At 42.5% G+C, this 16,473-nt stretch overlaps 1 protein-coding gene across 1 annotated transcript in view; it reads right to left on the minus strand.

The window, feature by feature from the left end:
- Positions 1–5,963: 5,963 nt before the first annotated feature.
- Positions 5,964–16,473, minus strand: part of LOC118772029 (laminin subunit alpha-3-like) — a 28,739-nt gene continuing 18,229 nt past the window's right edge. Inside the window, exons 20-31 of the mRNA XM_036520270.1 lie at positions 16,118–16,266; positions 15,758–15,920; positions 15,225–15,352; positions 14,149–14,293; positions 13,022–13,126; positions 12,315–12,466; positions 11,669–11,786; positions 10,674–10,814; positions 9,237–9,367; positions 7,812–7,946; positions 7,053–7,197; positions 5,964–6,495 (exon numbers count right to left, since the gene is read on the minus strand). Of these exons, the coding sequence (XP_036376163.1) occupies positions 6,490–6,495; positions 7,053–7,197; positions 7,812–7,946; positions 9,237–9,367; positions 10,674–10,814; positions 11,669–11,786; positions 12,315–12,466; positions 13,022–13,126; positions 14,149–14,293; positions 15,225–15,352; positions 15,758–15,920; positions 16,118–16,266 (1,518 nt within the window). The 3' untranslated portion in view covers positions 5,964–6,489. The remainder of the gene's footprint in view (positions 6,496–7,052; positions 7,198–7,811; positions 7,947–9,236; positions 9,368–10,673; positions 10,815–11,668; positions 11,787–12,314; positions 12,467–13,021; positions 13,127–14,148; positions 14,294–15,224; positions 15,353–15,757; positions 15,921–16,117; positions 16,267–16,473) is intronic.

The raw sequence follows: 16,473 nt of genomic DNA on the forward strand, positions 1-16,473 counted from the left end.
TGCATGCGTGGGTGTGTGTGAGAGAGACACAGAGAGAGAGACCGAGAGAGGGAGAGAGGGAGAGAGGTTTTTCACCTTAGCCTGATTGTGAATGGAAGATAAGAGATGCTCTGAGTTGATGGGTGAATGGGTGAGTGAGTGAGTGAGTGAGTGAGTGAGTGAATGAGTGTAAGCAGTACCTGGTCGTCAGTGTATGCAGAAGGGGGAGCAGCGCCCAGGTAAACTGCTGGTTGCAGGTCCAGAGAGAACCTTTCAGTATTGGACAGCACACCATCCCCGGTTCGGGTTCCGTCGAGGACCATGCGGAACGATCTCCCCTTGAAACGGAACACGACCTGCTCACAGAGATGGGAACACAATGATGACATCACCTGCACGAGCCCAATGTATCGCAACAGCGGTAATATTTCCTTTACTGCAGTCAAGACATTTTGCCACCAGCCCAAAGTGTCATTTTTAATTATGATATAATGTTATTATGGCAATGATAATGCAACTGTGTTCCAAAGAGTTGCTGAGAGACTGGGCTCGACTGTCCCTCACCCAGATAAACCCCATTCTCAGCTTAAATGTGTTTTTTTGTGATGCACATGTTGTCTGTTTCTGTTTTTGGCCATGACTTATGCAAACAAATTTCCCCATTGGAGGACAGTAAGAATCTGAATCATCTTTACTGTAGTGCACTGTGTGATCCGTCCTGCGGTGTAAAACATCACTTCAGTTCCTATGTGTAATATGGCAGAGCTGAAATTAGTAGCTTGCGTTAATCCTGCGTAAAGCCAATAGGGTAGCAGGCAACAGAGCGGTTTCAGCAATGACATCACTCCCTGAGACCTGGTTAGACCTTGCAGCTGATAGAGCTGGGGGAAAATTACCTTAAGCTCAACTGGTAACGACATCGGCCACTAGAATTTAGCTGTGTGATGTGAACATGGCTTCGGGTCTCACTTGTGGGAGTGCCAACCTCTTTCACGGTAATTACATGTAGCACTGCTGCCATGCCCTCAAGGGGCTTCATCTGAACTGCTTTAGTATAAATACACGCTCATTACATTACATTACATTACATTACATGCATTTAGCAGACGCTCTTGTCCAGAGCCACTTCCAGCACAATATAACAGGAGTGTATCCATTCAAGTTGAATGAGCAGCAGTGTCAGACCAGGCTAACAGCACTCCCAGACCAGTGAGTGTGAGCACATGGCCAGCTGTACCGGTGGACCCTGTGTAAGATGTACAGTGTGTGACCTGCCCTGTGTAAGGTGGAGCTGCTAATCACTCACAGTATGCCATTTCCCATCATTGCATTTCTCCTTGTGGACAATCGGCCGACTCCTTCCCACAGACAGCTGGATCCTGCCATTGGCTATGTACAGGGCCACGTGTGTTTTGCCACTGACATAGAGCAGGAGCCCCTCTGCTGACGTGGTTCTGAAGGCCAGTGAGAAGCGAGGCCTGGAAACACACAGGGCACAGAGAGAGAGAGAGAGAGAGAGAGAGAGAGAGAGAGAGAGAGACCCCTCACGGTCTGTTTCTGCAATCTCCACCAAAGCATCCGTGCCTGTACAATTCCTTGTCCAAAAAGGCCTGAAATACAGCTCAGGATCTGTTTGTGAGAGTCACCTGTGCCTGTAGTGGTACTTTCTTACTATGGTAGTGTGGCACCATGGGCACATTGCTGCACTGTGGTTTGGGAGCCCTGGGTTCAAGTCCCAGCTCCTGAGATTAACCTTGATGCCCCCCCAAAATCCTCCCACTCAATACAATGCTTTTTGAATAAAGTTTTCTATGCCCAACAAGGTTTTATTACCAACATAAACAGGGCTTATAAAGGGTGAAACAACATTGCAGCTTTTCGATGGCTTTTGAGAATATGCATTTACTCAGGCGCAAATGGTGTGACCAAGTGTGGTGTAGTTAACATGCAATTAAATGAATGAAACAGGAATGCAATTTTTGAAAAAAAAAAGGATGCTAAGAGGACTCTTGATGCAGCTTACCTGTTACTGAGTGCCTGTGGAGTGATGTTGTAGCTCAGGTAGCTGGCAGGGCCTCCCAAGTGGTAGGCATGTTTGACAGGAGAGGGGAGACTGCATCCGGAGACACTGCTGATCTGAGCAGAGAGAGAGAAACACCAGGCAGACATGTCTGTGAGGTCATACTTTAGCTAAGCCCATTTGCTGTTCCCTGTGAGCACCAGCCTGAGTTTACATTACCAGTTTATAATAACAGAGAAATGTATTTCCGCAATGTGTGATTTCATTCAACATACTTAGGCTATCACAGAGAAAGCTGTTTCAGTGGTATGAAATTTTCTTTGAACACATCCACACTAACACAAAGAAAGCTGTTTCGTGGTGCGAGATCTTTTTGGATACATCCCCACTGACCCAAGGACAGCTAGTTGAGTGGTGTGAGATCTTTTTGGATACATCCACACAAAACACAATGAAAGCTGTTTGGCCTTTTTGACGCACCCATACTAACAGGGAGAAGACTATGTCAGCCTGTGTAACTGCAGTTTTGTTTGCTGGGGTGTGTTTTATTTGCTTTCTCCAGTGCGCCATTTAGGATAGTCTGGTCTGAGTGCTGAAAACGGCTAGGGATAGAGGGAAGAGAGACCCTTAGGAAACACTACAGCACTCTCATTTGATTGATTGGCAGTCTTGTTTATCATTATATAACATTACATTATTGGCACTTAGCAGACGCTCTTATCCAAAGCAACTTTCATTGGTTACAGCTTTTTTTTAACAATACTATCCATTTATACAGCTGGATATTCACTGAGACAATTGTGGGTTAAGTACCTTGCTCAAGGGTACAATAGCAGTGCCCCAATGGGGAATCGAACCAGCAACCTCTCAGTTACAAGTCCTGCTCCTCCACCACTATGCTACACTGCCACCCCAGGTGTATCTGGGTCACAGGGCCAGCAGATAGATCTTCTTCAGATTTTAAACTGCAACCTTTGCTAGAATATGGTGACCTCACCAGGCTAAAGACGCAGGTCTCTGACTCAGGTAACTCATTTTACATACATTATAGATACACTAATATACTACATATTGCACATTGCTTTATGTAGGTTGCATCTGTATCCACAACATGTATGTGTCAACACATGTATATGTCACCCCACTTTGATTTGGTCCTCAAGCTGTTGTATAAAATCAGTGCCATTTTCATGCATGTTTTTCCGTATATTTATTGTATGATCCTCCAGAGGACCTCAAAGTTAGCGTGGACACACCTCACAATGAATGCGCTGCTATATAAATGGTTAGATTTTACCTCTGGAATCACGGGGAAAACTTCATAAGTTCTTTTGACAGAGCTGCATGGGTAACATCATAATTTCAAAGTGTCTTTCAAAACATTAGCACACTCATCCCTCATGAATATGCAGATTATGATGTTTTAGCGTATATTCTATTCTGATAGTTGTAGTATTTCACTGATGTGTTAAAACCCCGAACAGAGAAGGATGTGTCAAAATCACTGTTAATTTGGAATTTCAACTCTACTAAACTGGCAGCAGCTGTTTTCACCAATTTAGGGGCTTCAGAACACCAGCTTTTGAGTGTACACCTTACGCATTCAAATTTTTATATTTCAGACTTTTAAAATATATGATGAAGTGAGTTTAACTGCATGTCGAGGGTCATTTTACCAGCGACCTGAAGCTGATGAATGTCTGGGAGGTTGAGTTTGAAACAGCGCTGGCCAGATACGCTATGCAGAGGGATACTGAGGAGATCGGTCGTGACTCCTGGAAGCCAACTTCTGGCAGGTATTCAAATTTAGGTTTCCCCTTCTCATCGGCATGGCAACAGCATTTGTGCCTAACCAGCAGGTCGCAGCCGTGAAAGCTGCAGTATCCCAGCCCAGGCTGATAGGTGCTGACAGCCGGGTGTCTGTTTCATGCTCGGGATCATGGGAAATGCCAGTGCACTCATGTGAGCTCATCCTAGCAGGTTTACAGGATCAGACTCACTGTGTTAATGGCCCCACACATGTCTACTGCAACAAGTACATTACCTCTTTTCTTATGATTGTATTTTTTCCATCTGTTTTTTTTTCCAACTATCTTCCAAAAAATATTTGGAGCCACGTGCTGTGTAATAAATGTTTTCCCCGTGATGAGAGAACAAACGTAAATGAAATCATGTACATTCTTATTTTCAGATAATCTTACTCACTTTGTACTTTGTTGTGGAACATTCATGTCTGACATTGTTACATCATGTTCTCACATTTGTCTATTTATTGTGTTTAGATGATTCCTTTTCGTATTATTAGAAATATTACTCAGACTATTGTTGTAAATAATAACTGCTATTATTCGTTTGTTACAGTAATGGTTATTATTTGTTACATATCCTCGGGATTTGTTCATTTATGTAGCTATGAATAAAATATAAACGCTAAATTAAATATGCGAAAAAGAGACCGTGCAGTTGATGAAAAGGATTGGTGTAGATGGCGAATGCTGATTGGAGCAGGAAAGACAAGCAGATTTATTGACTGGAAACACATGAAGATCACTCCATCAATGACACACCCTCTAGCCACGCTTGATTTGAGCTGTAGACTGAGGTGTATTTTGCTGCATTATTTTTCTCACATAAGTGGCCCTAATACTTTTTTTTCACTCTACCAACAAAGGGTCAGAAATATCCATATGTACCTACTTTATAACTATTGTCTTTATCATATTTGCAATACATTTATTACTATTGTGATTGTAAACATGTATTTAAAGCACACATTGCAACCAGGTTTAACAGTTGCAAATACTGTGTAATCATGTGTTTGTGTTCAGTAATTACATTGTACATAGGCACGTACAATGTAACTGCAAAGATATTAGGGCCATTTAATGTGTGACCTGTTTTTGCCTTGTAAGTTGCAATGAAAATGTGCAGATATATACACACTGCAATCAGGATTTCACTGCAAGAACTTGATTATGTACCATTTTTGACCATGACATCTAAAAGAGATCATGATAACAGAAATACATGGGTAACTTTTATTAAAAAATACACTTTTATGACATAAAAAATACATTACAAAAAAGGAGAGACTAGAAAATGTCTGAGACAACTTTTCCAGTTATGATTATCCTGAATGCCATGATTTGTATTTGATTCGATGAGAAAGGCATAGCACAGACATACACACACACACAGTAACAGAGACAGTGGGCAACACAGAGTGAGGAATAGGATTGTATCTGATTATGTGTATATCATATCTGATCATAATGATGATATATAGGAATATCCCAGTGGGCCATGCAGCACTTACAGCAGAGTAGTTCAAGCACGGGCTGTCCCTTAAGATGGGAAAGCAACCAGTGTGACTACAGTGTAACAAGAGAGAGATACGCTGCACAGAAACATCATTCACTGAGAGGAATGGTGTTTAGCGCTTAGGGTGGCATGGCGAAGGAATAGGACACCTTCGTCGGCGTGGATACCTCAATAAAGTGGCCTTGTGTACTGAAAACAACCCGCGGGTCAAAGGTCATGCCTACTGGGGTGAACAACTGAGTGACAATGCTGCTGTAAATGGGATAAAACGAAAATGCCCACTGAAGCAGGAGGCTGAGGTCAATCCGATCGCTATAGCGCTCTGTTCTTAACTCTGAGTGATGAATCTGAGCAAGTCTTAAGTTTGGTTAATTTAAAGAAGCATGATGAGCCACGCCTCCGTGACCGAGGGGTGGAGGGCAGTCCTCCCTCTGTTCAGCGTCTGCATCAGAGCTGGTGGCATGCGCAGAACAGCAGCCAACAGAATATGTGCTCATTCATTTTAAAGCCCCTCACTAAGAGCTGGTTTATACTAGCTGCAGTCAGCACGGCCATAGCTGCATCACAAACTGAATGACGTAATGAAACCATGACGACCTGCTGCCTGCTGCGCACCTCGCTGCAGGAAAGCGGCCCACCGCAAGACTCGACGACTGATTGATGACGAATGTTGTCATGACCGGAGCGCAAAGTGACCAGCAGAAGCAATGGATTGGAGCTAACCATTCTGGCGGTTGGTCCATATCGCCACCTGATGTCCTGTGAAACTGTAATAAGCTTGAAGGAATCTTTGGATGTCTTGCCCACATACACGTTTCCATCTGTATGCATATTTTAAGCATAACTCAGTCATTAGCAAAAATTCCCATAATTCAACTGTTGCTGAGCCACAGCTCTCATTTCATGGTAGTGTTTTTTCATATCAGATGGAAACAAAATACAATATTAGACAAGTGCTTTTGCTTTTGAAACAGGCCCAGCTGACTGTAATGCACTGCTGGTTTTTTCTCCAGTGATTTATCATAATTGTGTTCCAAACTTTTCACTTGGAAGAATTTGAGGGTAAGGTGATGGGCACTGATCTCCTCTGAAAGCAAGTGCGGAGAAAAAGTCATAATGTGACGGCTCCATGTCGGTCCCTTTTTCCATCCTGGAATAAAGCATTCCCCTCATCCCTGAAAACAAAGCAGCATAAAGTCATGCAATCAGGCAATCAGTGCCACAATCAGCGGGATTTGGAAGAAAAATCATGCACACGCTCAGAAGCAAGAGCACAGCAGTGAGTTCAGAAATCTGATTTATAGTTTATCACGATTCTGTAATAGATTTGGGAGACACAACCCTGTAACAAAAGGAAACATTGGCCAGTCGGAGACTCGAATAAGAGATTCTTAACTTCAAGAATCTTCCTGCTTAAAGAATAAATAGTGAAAGTAGTGGATACAAAAGAGGAAAAATAATACTAATAATCATGGTGGAGTCACTCAATAAATGACAACAAAAACCTGTCTCTGAAGATGTGAGCTAAACTGTTCTTCCATTTCAATTTGCTATGGTAACACAGTGTCACCAGTTCTCCAGCATGGCTTGTGTCACAGCTGCAGAAATCTGTGATGAGAAGAACACAGCCGGCATTCTGGAACACTTGTTACAGCTGTGATTTATGACATCACTGATAGGCTGGTGATGTCCCCGCCCACGGCTCCGACTGACATGTGGAACTGACACTTACCTTCCCAGCCCGCCTATGGTCTCCGTCACGGTAGCGCCCAGCGGTCAGTGCCTGCAGGGGGCGCTCTGCGGTGCAGAAACCCAGCAGCACATCTCCGCTGGTGTTAAACGCAGTCAGGTTCTCCGGCCGGTACAGGTTATCGGGCCTGGAACAGAACCAGGCAGACCGGGCCTTCAGTGTAAGGCTGGTACTTTCAGTGTAGGGTGGTTTGGGAATAGTGTAGTTAAAGTACTACCATATTGGCCTGAATATGTCATGGTAGTAAATGTTAAAATAAACACTTTACAAGTGCAATACCCTAGATTTTTAGGCTTCTTCTGAAAAGGGTGGTTGCTTTATAATGAGGGCCCCCTTATATTTAAGCCAATACTGCGCTTAATACTCAATTGCTTTTCATTGAGAAAGTAATTGTTTTATTGTCTGTTAAGTATTCACTGTTGAATACTTGAAGCTATAAACCTTTCAGAATGGCATGAAATAATGCATTTTACCAGATTTGTAGCTCTCATTTTTTCTCATTACACAGAATTCTTTCATGTAGGCTATCACATCAGATGAAACTCGTAATTTAAAATGGATGTTTATGCAGTATACATTTCAGATGTTAAGTGTAATAACACCTAATCATCTTTAAATGAGCAATCGCCAAAACATGAATACCTCAGGGATACTTCTATTGATTGTATCATTACAAGTGCTTAATCACTTATCCAGACGTGAATGCTGTGCAGAAACACGATAGTGGAATGACAAAAAGACCTCCTCATGTAAAGGTTGGAGAGGCATCCCTGGAAGGTTCCTCCCCCCAGCAGGATATCCTGTCCATTGGCAGGGACAGGAGAGGACAGAGCCTGCGCCTGTCCCAAATCCTCTTCATCCACCCTCATCTCAATCCTGAGAAGGAGACACAGATAAGAACCGGCCACACCCACACTGCATCCCCATAACTCTTACCTCATTCCTACTCAAGCCAGCAACCGTATCCATTACATCATTTAGTATATGCTCTTACCCAGGGTGACTTATATAGGTTGTACTTTTCATTGGTTACAGCTTTTTTATACAATGTTATCCATTTATACAGCTGGATATTTACTGAGGCAATTGTGGGTTAAGTAACTTGCCGAGGGGTACAACAGCAGCGCTCCAGCAGGGAATCAAACTAGCAACCTTTTGGTTAGGAGTCCTGTTCCTTAACCACTATGCTACACTGCCGCCCCCACGCTCACTCACACATTCCCCTTATGTGTTATTATATATGAGGAAGTGCACTTCACTGGTATGTGTAATTATACATGTGGAGGTTTACTTCAGGGTGCATGTAATCCTTGTATTTTTAATGGTATAGTCCTCATGTTGTGTGTATTTTGTTGCACTTACACGTTGGTCTAGATGAGCACTTGGGATCTCAGCTCTATGTTTGGCACTGACGTTTGTTCACATGTGGTTACTGGTGCCCTGTGGGTGCCCTTTGAGTGCCACTTTATCATGCACTGCATAAGTCATTGTATGAGTGTCTGCTAAATGACGATAATGTGATGTCAAATAGTTCAGCAGTAAATAAATAAAGGTGGAGCAGTGGTGAGTAAACTGGCCTGGAAACCAGAAGGATGCTGGTTCAAGCCTTTGGTGGGGTACTGCTGTTTTGGGAGTTACTCCACATCACTTGTTTTAATAAAACCTTCACCTGTATGAATGGACTGTGTAAAATGCAACTGCATAAGGCAACCTGTGAAAGCTGTCCCACTGACCAAATCTATTATAATGAAAAGCACAATAAATCAATTGTTTATAACATTATCACCACAGAGACTGTTGCTAGTGCACTGGTAAAACCTAAGTCAAATTGCTTCACATATGTCAGCAAGCACATCACAGCAAGAGTCACATTCTATCTCAGCACTATGCACACTTTGTCTTAAATTTTGAGATGCAAATTCATGAAAATGCTAAATTTTTGTTTGTTATACATTTGATGTTAATTTCAGTCCTTGTCGATAGCACAATGTGATATTAATGCTCAAATATCTTTTGAAAAACTGATTAATATTGGTGCTCAACTTTAAAGACATTGCGGTAAGATCAAATCAGTTCTGTTCAAAGAAAGTGTTCTGCTATCCTTAAGTTGCCATAAACTATTTTATTTCAATAGTTTGATACAAAATGATACAAAACGTTTCTTACCTTGAGCCATTTCTCACTGCTGTCAGGTAGTGCCATTTCCCATCTTTGTACATTTTATTTGACCTCCAGGCTTCGTTATTAAATTTGAAAACCACAAAGCCATCATCCAATGATAGTTCAATTCCATTATTCTATTGGAAAAAAAAAGATTGAATGTAAGTACAGCATTTACATCTTGGAAACTGATCACAGAATATCTGGGAACAATGCAACCGAATCACTGAAAAACTAATCTGAGTAATTATCCAGTTTTCCCTTAATGACAAATGATTTCCAGATAAACTGAAAACAGTCCAAGAAGGTTATGTCTGGGGTGCACCCAGAATTCAAAGGGTAAACAGGAAGAGAGACCCGCAGGTCAGGAAGAGCTTGTGGGAAAAGCTACAGTGAGTGATGCTCTGTTTAAAGTTCCTTAGATTCCTTCTTGTACAACACAACTGAAAGTAAAGGTCAAATTCTGACTCAATTAGAAGAATATGGGCCCACCATCCTTGGCACAGACTGGTGCTAGCATTGTTTAAGAAGCTGGCCTACTTCCTCTCTGGAGCAGAGTGTCATTGTTGTTCTCAAGTGCAGTAGATTTTAAAGATGAGTGACCAATTGAAGTTACCTTCAAGGAAATATGTGAACACTCACCACTTCACAGTAAGGGGGTTAGTGTTGATGGATACACCACCTGGCTATTAGCTGGTAGGCACTCACACCCTGGCTGTTAGTGGGTTAGCGGTGAGACATTCACCCCCTGGTTATTAGACGGTTAGTTGGACACTCACCCCCTGGTTATTAGACGGTTAGTTGGACACTCACCCCCTGGCTGTTAGCGGGTTAGCGGTGAGACACTCACCCCCTGGTTATTAGACGGTTAGTTGGACACTCACCCCCTGGTTATTAGAGGGATAGTTGGACACTCACCCCCTGGCTGTTAGCGGGTTAGCGGTGAGACACTCACCCCCTGGTTATTAGACGGTTAGTTGGACACTCACCCCCTGGTTATTAGAGGGATAGTTGGACACTCACCCCCTGGCTGTTAGCGGGTTAGTGGTGAGACACTCACCCCCTGGTTATTAGACGGTTAGTTGGACACTCACCCCCTGGTTATTAGAGGGTTAGTTGGACACTCACCCCCTGGCTGTTAGCGGGTTAGTGGTGAGACACTCACCCCCTGGTTATTAGACGGTTAGTTGGACACTCACCCCCTGGTTATTAGAGGGTTAGTTGGACACTCACCCCCTGGCTGTTAGCGGGTTAGTGGTGAGACACTCACCCCCTGGTTATTAGACGGTTAGTTGGACACTCACCCCCTGGTTATTAGAGGGATAGTTGGACACTCACCCCCTGGCTGTTAGCGGGTTAGTGGTGAGACACTCACCCCCTGGTTATTAGACGGTTAGTTGGACACTCACCCCATGGTTATTAGAGGGTTAGTTGGACACTCACCCCTTGGCTGTTTTTCAGCAGCAGACCCTTGCTCTCTGTGCTCCTGAACCCCAGTGAGACTGTCACGTCGCCCGTCAGCCCAAATCCCCCCGGCGCTGCAGAGAGGGAACCGCCCAGATGGAACGCAGATTCACGAATGGTCTGAGGTCAGACAGAGGTCACACGTAAAGCTCCTCCCACAACACTGCACCATGCACATTCAAGGTCAAGGTCAAGGTCAAGGTTACTTTATTTGTACCCGTAGGTAGATTTGGTTTGCAGTGGATGTGTTCGTACATCTTGACACACTTTTTGCAAACAACTCAGACAGCAGACAGTATAATAAATATGATCAAAAGTGCTCCAAATTCCAATCATCCTTTCTCATTTAACATGAGAGTCATGGTACAACACAGGAAATGAGCTGAGGAGACAGTACTTCAGGTATCAATCAGATAAACACAGTACTTCAGAGCAGATCTACCAGTGGGAGAGTAACAGTTCAACACAATAGATTCACTGATGGGAGAGTAACAGTACTGCAAAAACAAATACAGTACCAGTCAAAAGTTTGGACACGCCTACTCATAGTGTTTTTCTTTATGTTTTATTATTTCCTCATTTTAGAATAATAGTAAAGACATCAAAACTATGAAGTAACACAAAAGGAATTATAAAGTGATCAAAACCTGTTAAATCAAAATCTTAAATTTTAGATACTTCAAAGTAGCCAAAAAACATTTTTCAAAATGTAATTTTTTTATAAATAAATTCATACATAGGCATCAACTTCACTATGTATATTTACCTAAGAAAAAACTGGAAGTGTTTAAGCATAGGTCTTTAGATCAAAATGGCTCTGAATGCATGTTTCCCTTTGTCTTAATCAGGTGTGTCCAAACTTGTGACTGGTACTGTATATTCTCATGGAGTGCCTTCTGTCGCCTATGAAAAACATTAAATGCAAATTAAAATATTTTTAAATCCGCTCACATTTTAAGAAAATGACTGCTTACCAGCAGCTGTTTGGCGCATCCCGGACGGATGCCTATCTCCTCCTCAAACTGCACGTTGCTGCTGTCCAGTTTAATGTTCGACATGCATCCCTTAAACGGCGGGGTGGCAATTCGGTCTCTGAATAAACAAAGACACACACATCACATATAAATCGCCTCAGACAAGGAGCAGTACTGCATGTTTAATATTCTGCGCAGGAACGCATACACATCCCAAGCCGCAATTTCCAGACCCAGAAACACATGCACACGCAATACTGTTCACCTCCCTCAGGAAACATCTAGGATCGTTCTAGCTAGAACATTGCAACATTTTAATGAGATTCTTCAGAACTGATCTCTCCTCATTCACCTTACAAAGGTACCAGCGTGTTCTATTTTCTGCCTCAGTCCTTTGTTGTACTTGTTTTCTAGCATATAAAATGTACAAATTTAAATGTAAAAATGCATTTAATTTCACTTAAAAACATACATACACATGTTTCAAAATGTATCTATATTGCCATTGTTACACATACTCCTAATGTGTTAAATTTCATATTTTAAGCACAAACAGATCACTGTTGATTCTACATAAGCATAAGTTTCTGTCTGACACAGTGCTGCTTGTGGTGTAAATGTCCATGGTAAATGAACAGATTGGTACCTCTCTCTCAGGAACTCAGGGAGACCCCCGATGTAATAGTTCTTGTATGTTCCCACCGTGTAATTAGCACTGATGACTTCAACACCCCTGACACGGACCAGGATCTTTTTGATGTTGCCCTGGAAGATGACTTGAACATCTTTGCCTTCAGGCTGTGAAATAAGCAGAGACAAAACAGGATTTCCTCAGAAAAGAAATTCTATCAGCTACTGTGTGGAAGCTCTCCTTCGCCAAGGATGTGAATTCATGACAACCAAGGTCTATGGCCCTGTCTGGATTTTGGTCACAAAAGCCTTTTTCAGTTAGTGTATAACTCCCTCCTTTCCCCCCTCAGACCCTTCCCCAATCTCTCCTCCATCCTGGCCCCTCCCCCTTCATCTCTCTACTCTGCAGACACATCTATCCTCTCCAAAACTGGTGACCAAATCCACATGTCTGTTTGACAGAGTCAAACTGAGTCTCAGCTGAGAACTGTCTCATTATGGAACTGTACACATCCTGTCCCCGTACTGTCGCTATACTTGCTGTATGCACTTTTGTAAGACGCTTTGGATAAAAGCGTCTGCTAAATAAATAAATGTAATTGTAAATGTAAGAGTCATTCAGCCAACAATCCCACCCAGGCTGTCCCACAGCCAGTCCACAACTACAGACGATTGGCCTTTCTCCTCATTTGAACCTTTTTTAGGGAGAAGAATTGTTCTTACCAAAGGGAACTCTTTACTGGAGCTCTTATATTCCAGAACTCTGTCACCTTCTCTCCCACGCAATACCAAGTGGCCTTTTTCTACATTGATGCTATAGTGAGAGTCCTGTTTGGGAAAAAAGGTCAAAAACATCAGAAAGTTTAACTATTTTGACAGCCGTTAAGTTTTCACTGGTTGTTGGAACAAATTTAGAATGAAGACTGAAGAGTTTGAAAATCATTTAGCAAGAGTCCGTGTGATATATGAAGTCCACAAAACGTGTTCAAAAAATTCCACAAAATTCATCACTGGAGGTTTACCTATAGTGACACCCTCTGGTCACTAATGAAACTACCACCATCTTTGCCACATTTTATTCCTCCAATATTTTTAGATGTAAACTCCACACCTTATTTTGTGCATTGGAAAAGGGGTGAGAAAGGTTGTTGCGTGTATTTGATAAGCAGCCACCCTCTTCTAGGGCAATTTACAACGCACTTACATGGATGTTTAGTGAATTCATTCTATCAATTTAAACGCCTCCTTAGAAAATGATGGGTGATTTTTTAATTTGATAACTGAATCCCAGTTCATTCCCTGAATTGAATGAAAATATATGGAATTGCCTCCATCTCTCTGTCATTGGAGTATTACACACCAGCTTAATGGGTGCCATGTGACTCTCAGTCTGTAGTGCCATTGCCTAGCTTGATTCAGCTATTGTGTTGCTTTCTGTATTCCTCAGTATTCATAAATCAACTCAGGGTCTGAACCGGAAGTCACTTGAGTTACGTTATGTGATTCTGGCACGGACATGAGATGTGTCAGCTGCAGCTATTGTAAAAGGGACCGTCGCAGACAGGCTTCAGTTTGAGAGTTATGTAACTGCCGCTGAAACAGAGGCGGACGTGAGACATCTCGGGTTCACGTCGGAATAACAGAGAAACTGACATAACTTACAAGTCCACATTAAGGATTCAACCAGCACCCTGCACAGGGGACCTGGGTCATTTCTGGGGGATATTTCCAGTCTGGTATCATTCAAGATTCCACAAACTGCATGTGTTACCTGCATTTGATGTTAACCATTGTGAGAAACAACTATCTTATCTTAAGTAACACCTTTGTGTACATTAGATGTGACATACCTGGCCTTTGATGTAAAGTAACATGCCGTTCTCTGATTGGCTGATTACAAACTGAGAAAAGCGATATAGGGATTGGTCGCCGTTGATTTTCACCCTGGCGTACCCGGTGCCTTCAAAGTATTTAAACAGTTTGTCTGGTGATGGCCTACAGAGGAAAAGGAAAAATTAGTCACAAAATCTCTGAAATGAAACTGAACACTTGACATCCGGGTGAGAGACAAACCCACTGAGCTATTGATGGTAACAAAATTTTTCCCCAAGGAATCCATAAAGTCTTATTCTGTTCTGTTCTAACTCTGCTCATCGCAACCTTATGAGAAGGGGCCCACTTAGCTCACCATATGAGCAACCAGGGAGATGAATTGACTGTAGTGAGGATGCTGTCCAGTGGGCACTGTGCCCTCAAACCCCTGCATTCACTCAAGCATTACAGCCTCCAAGCATTACAGTACGTGCCAGCACCTTCCTAGACTAACACGGTGCTGTGTTAGTACAAAATGACTTTGTGTCTATGGGACGCTTTGATTGAATTGAGAGGTCACTGTAATACGGTGCCAGGATCAAGCTGGGATTGAAGATCACGTTTCCTTTATATGACTGTACCAGTTAGCTTTTCCTCAACATATTCTGACTGAATCCAGGGGAAAGCATCCTAGTCACTGCCGTGTGCCACTTGCAATCTAGTCAAAGGTTAATAACTAAGTTATTATATCATACGGTATAATAAGGCTAGTATAATAAGGTTATTAGTTTATACCAGTGCAGTGTTTTTCATGATTGGTCGTATTCTTCGCCTCTTACACAGAAATAGCTTCACCACCAAAATGAGAATGTGCTTGCTTATTGATATAATCCTCATGGTTTTCAACGTGTCTTAAATGTATGGGGTCATAACCATAACTGTAAAGCTCATAGACTGATTTGTGAATGCACACAATGTATTGTACTTCCCCCATGGGTGGGTGATCTACTGAATGAGCCCATTTCCTGGTCCTTTGAGTCTCTGCAATACTGCACAAATCCACGCTGGCGGTTAGGATATGAACGATTCCTGCTGGTGAGCGGCAGGACTTCACCTCTTGCAAGGCTTCTGCTTGTTCACCCCGGCGGCGTTCTGGAAGTTGTACAGGCTGATGAATTGGTCGTTGAAAGTGTAGAATTCAATGCAACCCTTGTACATGGGGTAGCGGAGAGACTCTGGCGGCTGGGGGAGCGACAGAGGTCAAAGGTCACATCTAAGGAGACCACTTCGATGAACAAGATATTGAGACCACTGTCACGATTGACATGGGAAAAAATGCATCTAGAATATCTATATATTATACTTAATAAATAATGTGTACAACATTTACGTAATATGCCTGAATTGAATTATTAATGTTTTTTCAAGGACATCTAGTATTCCTTTGGGACATGTTTCTTAAATGTTTGAATTGTGTACATGGAAATGTTGATGAAAATCATGTTTGTACATATCTGAAAAATGAACCTTTTTAAGATGTTTTTAAAACACAATTTTTTCACACATTATATATTCATACAATTTGATTGATTGATTGATTAATTGATTGATTTGTTGATTGAGAAAAAGTGGGTGTGAACAATTTACCTGAAAGTCCTTGGGATATCCGCCCACGTAGAAGACCACCTGCTTGGGATCCAAGTCAAGGAGTGTCCTGGCAGAGTCTCCCTGGGCAGTCTTATACAGGGTAGCGTCTGGGTCCTTCAAATTGTACGCTTTGGTGAAAGCGACTTTGGCTTCTTGGTAGATCCTGACACAAACGTAAAAAAAAAGGTAAAATGATATATAATAATATCTCGTCTACAGTGAGGAGCAAATGACACTAAAGCCCCCCTGATGTTCTATGAAATGCAAAAAAAAAAAACATATATAATGAGATCTCACATCCGGCGAGGACCAGATAAAATCAAAGCCCCCTTATGATCAATGAAAGACATCACCGCGCACCTGTAGAAGTCCACCTTGTCCCAGATGGTTGTCTCTGAGGAGGACTCTGTGATGGAGCCCAATGTCATCTCACGCTCGGCTCCGCCCAGGTTGTAAATGCAGCGGAGCACGTTGCTCTTCAGTACCATGCCGATGTAGTCTTTGGAGGACTGACAGGAGAAGCACAAGCTGCTGATCAGCAGGCCACTATCTCCACTTAACTACGCTGATAAGCCACGGAGGCTGCAGCTAATCCACACCAGCTGAGCTGGGAGCCCCATCTCAAAGGCAACCTCAGCTTGTGTTGTTACTATCAGACTGTCTCTGCTGAAGTTTCTCTCTGCCCCACTTTACAGGTTACGAACAAAAAATGCTAT

This window comes from Megalops cyprinoides, chromosome 2 (assembly GCF_013368585.1).
Source record: "Megalops cyprinoides isolate fMegCyp1 chromosome 2, fMegCyp1.pri, whole genome shotgun sequence".
Taxonomy (NCBI): Eukaryota; Metazoa; Chordata; class Actinopteri; order Elopiformes; family Megalopidae; genus Megalops; species Megalops cyprinoides.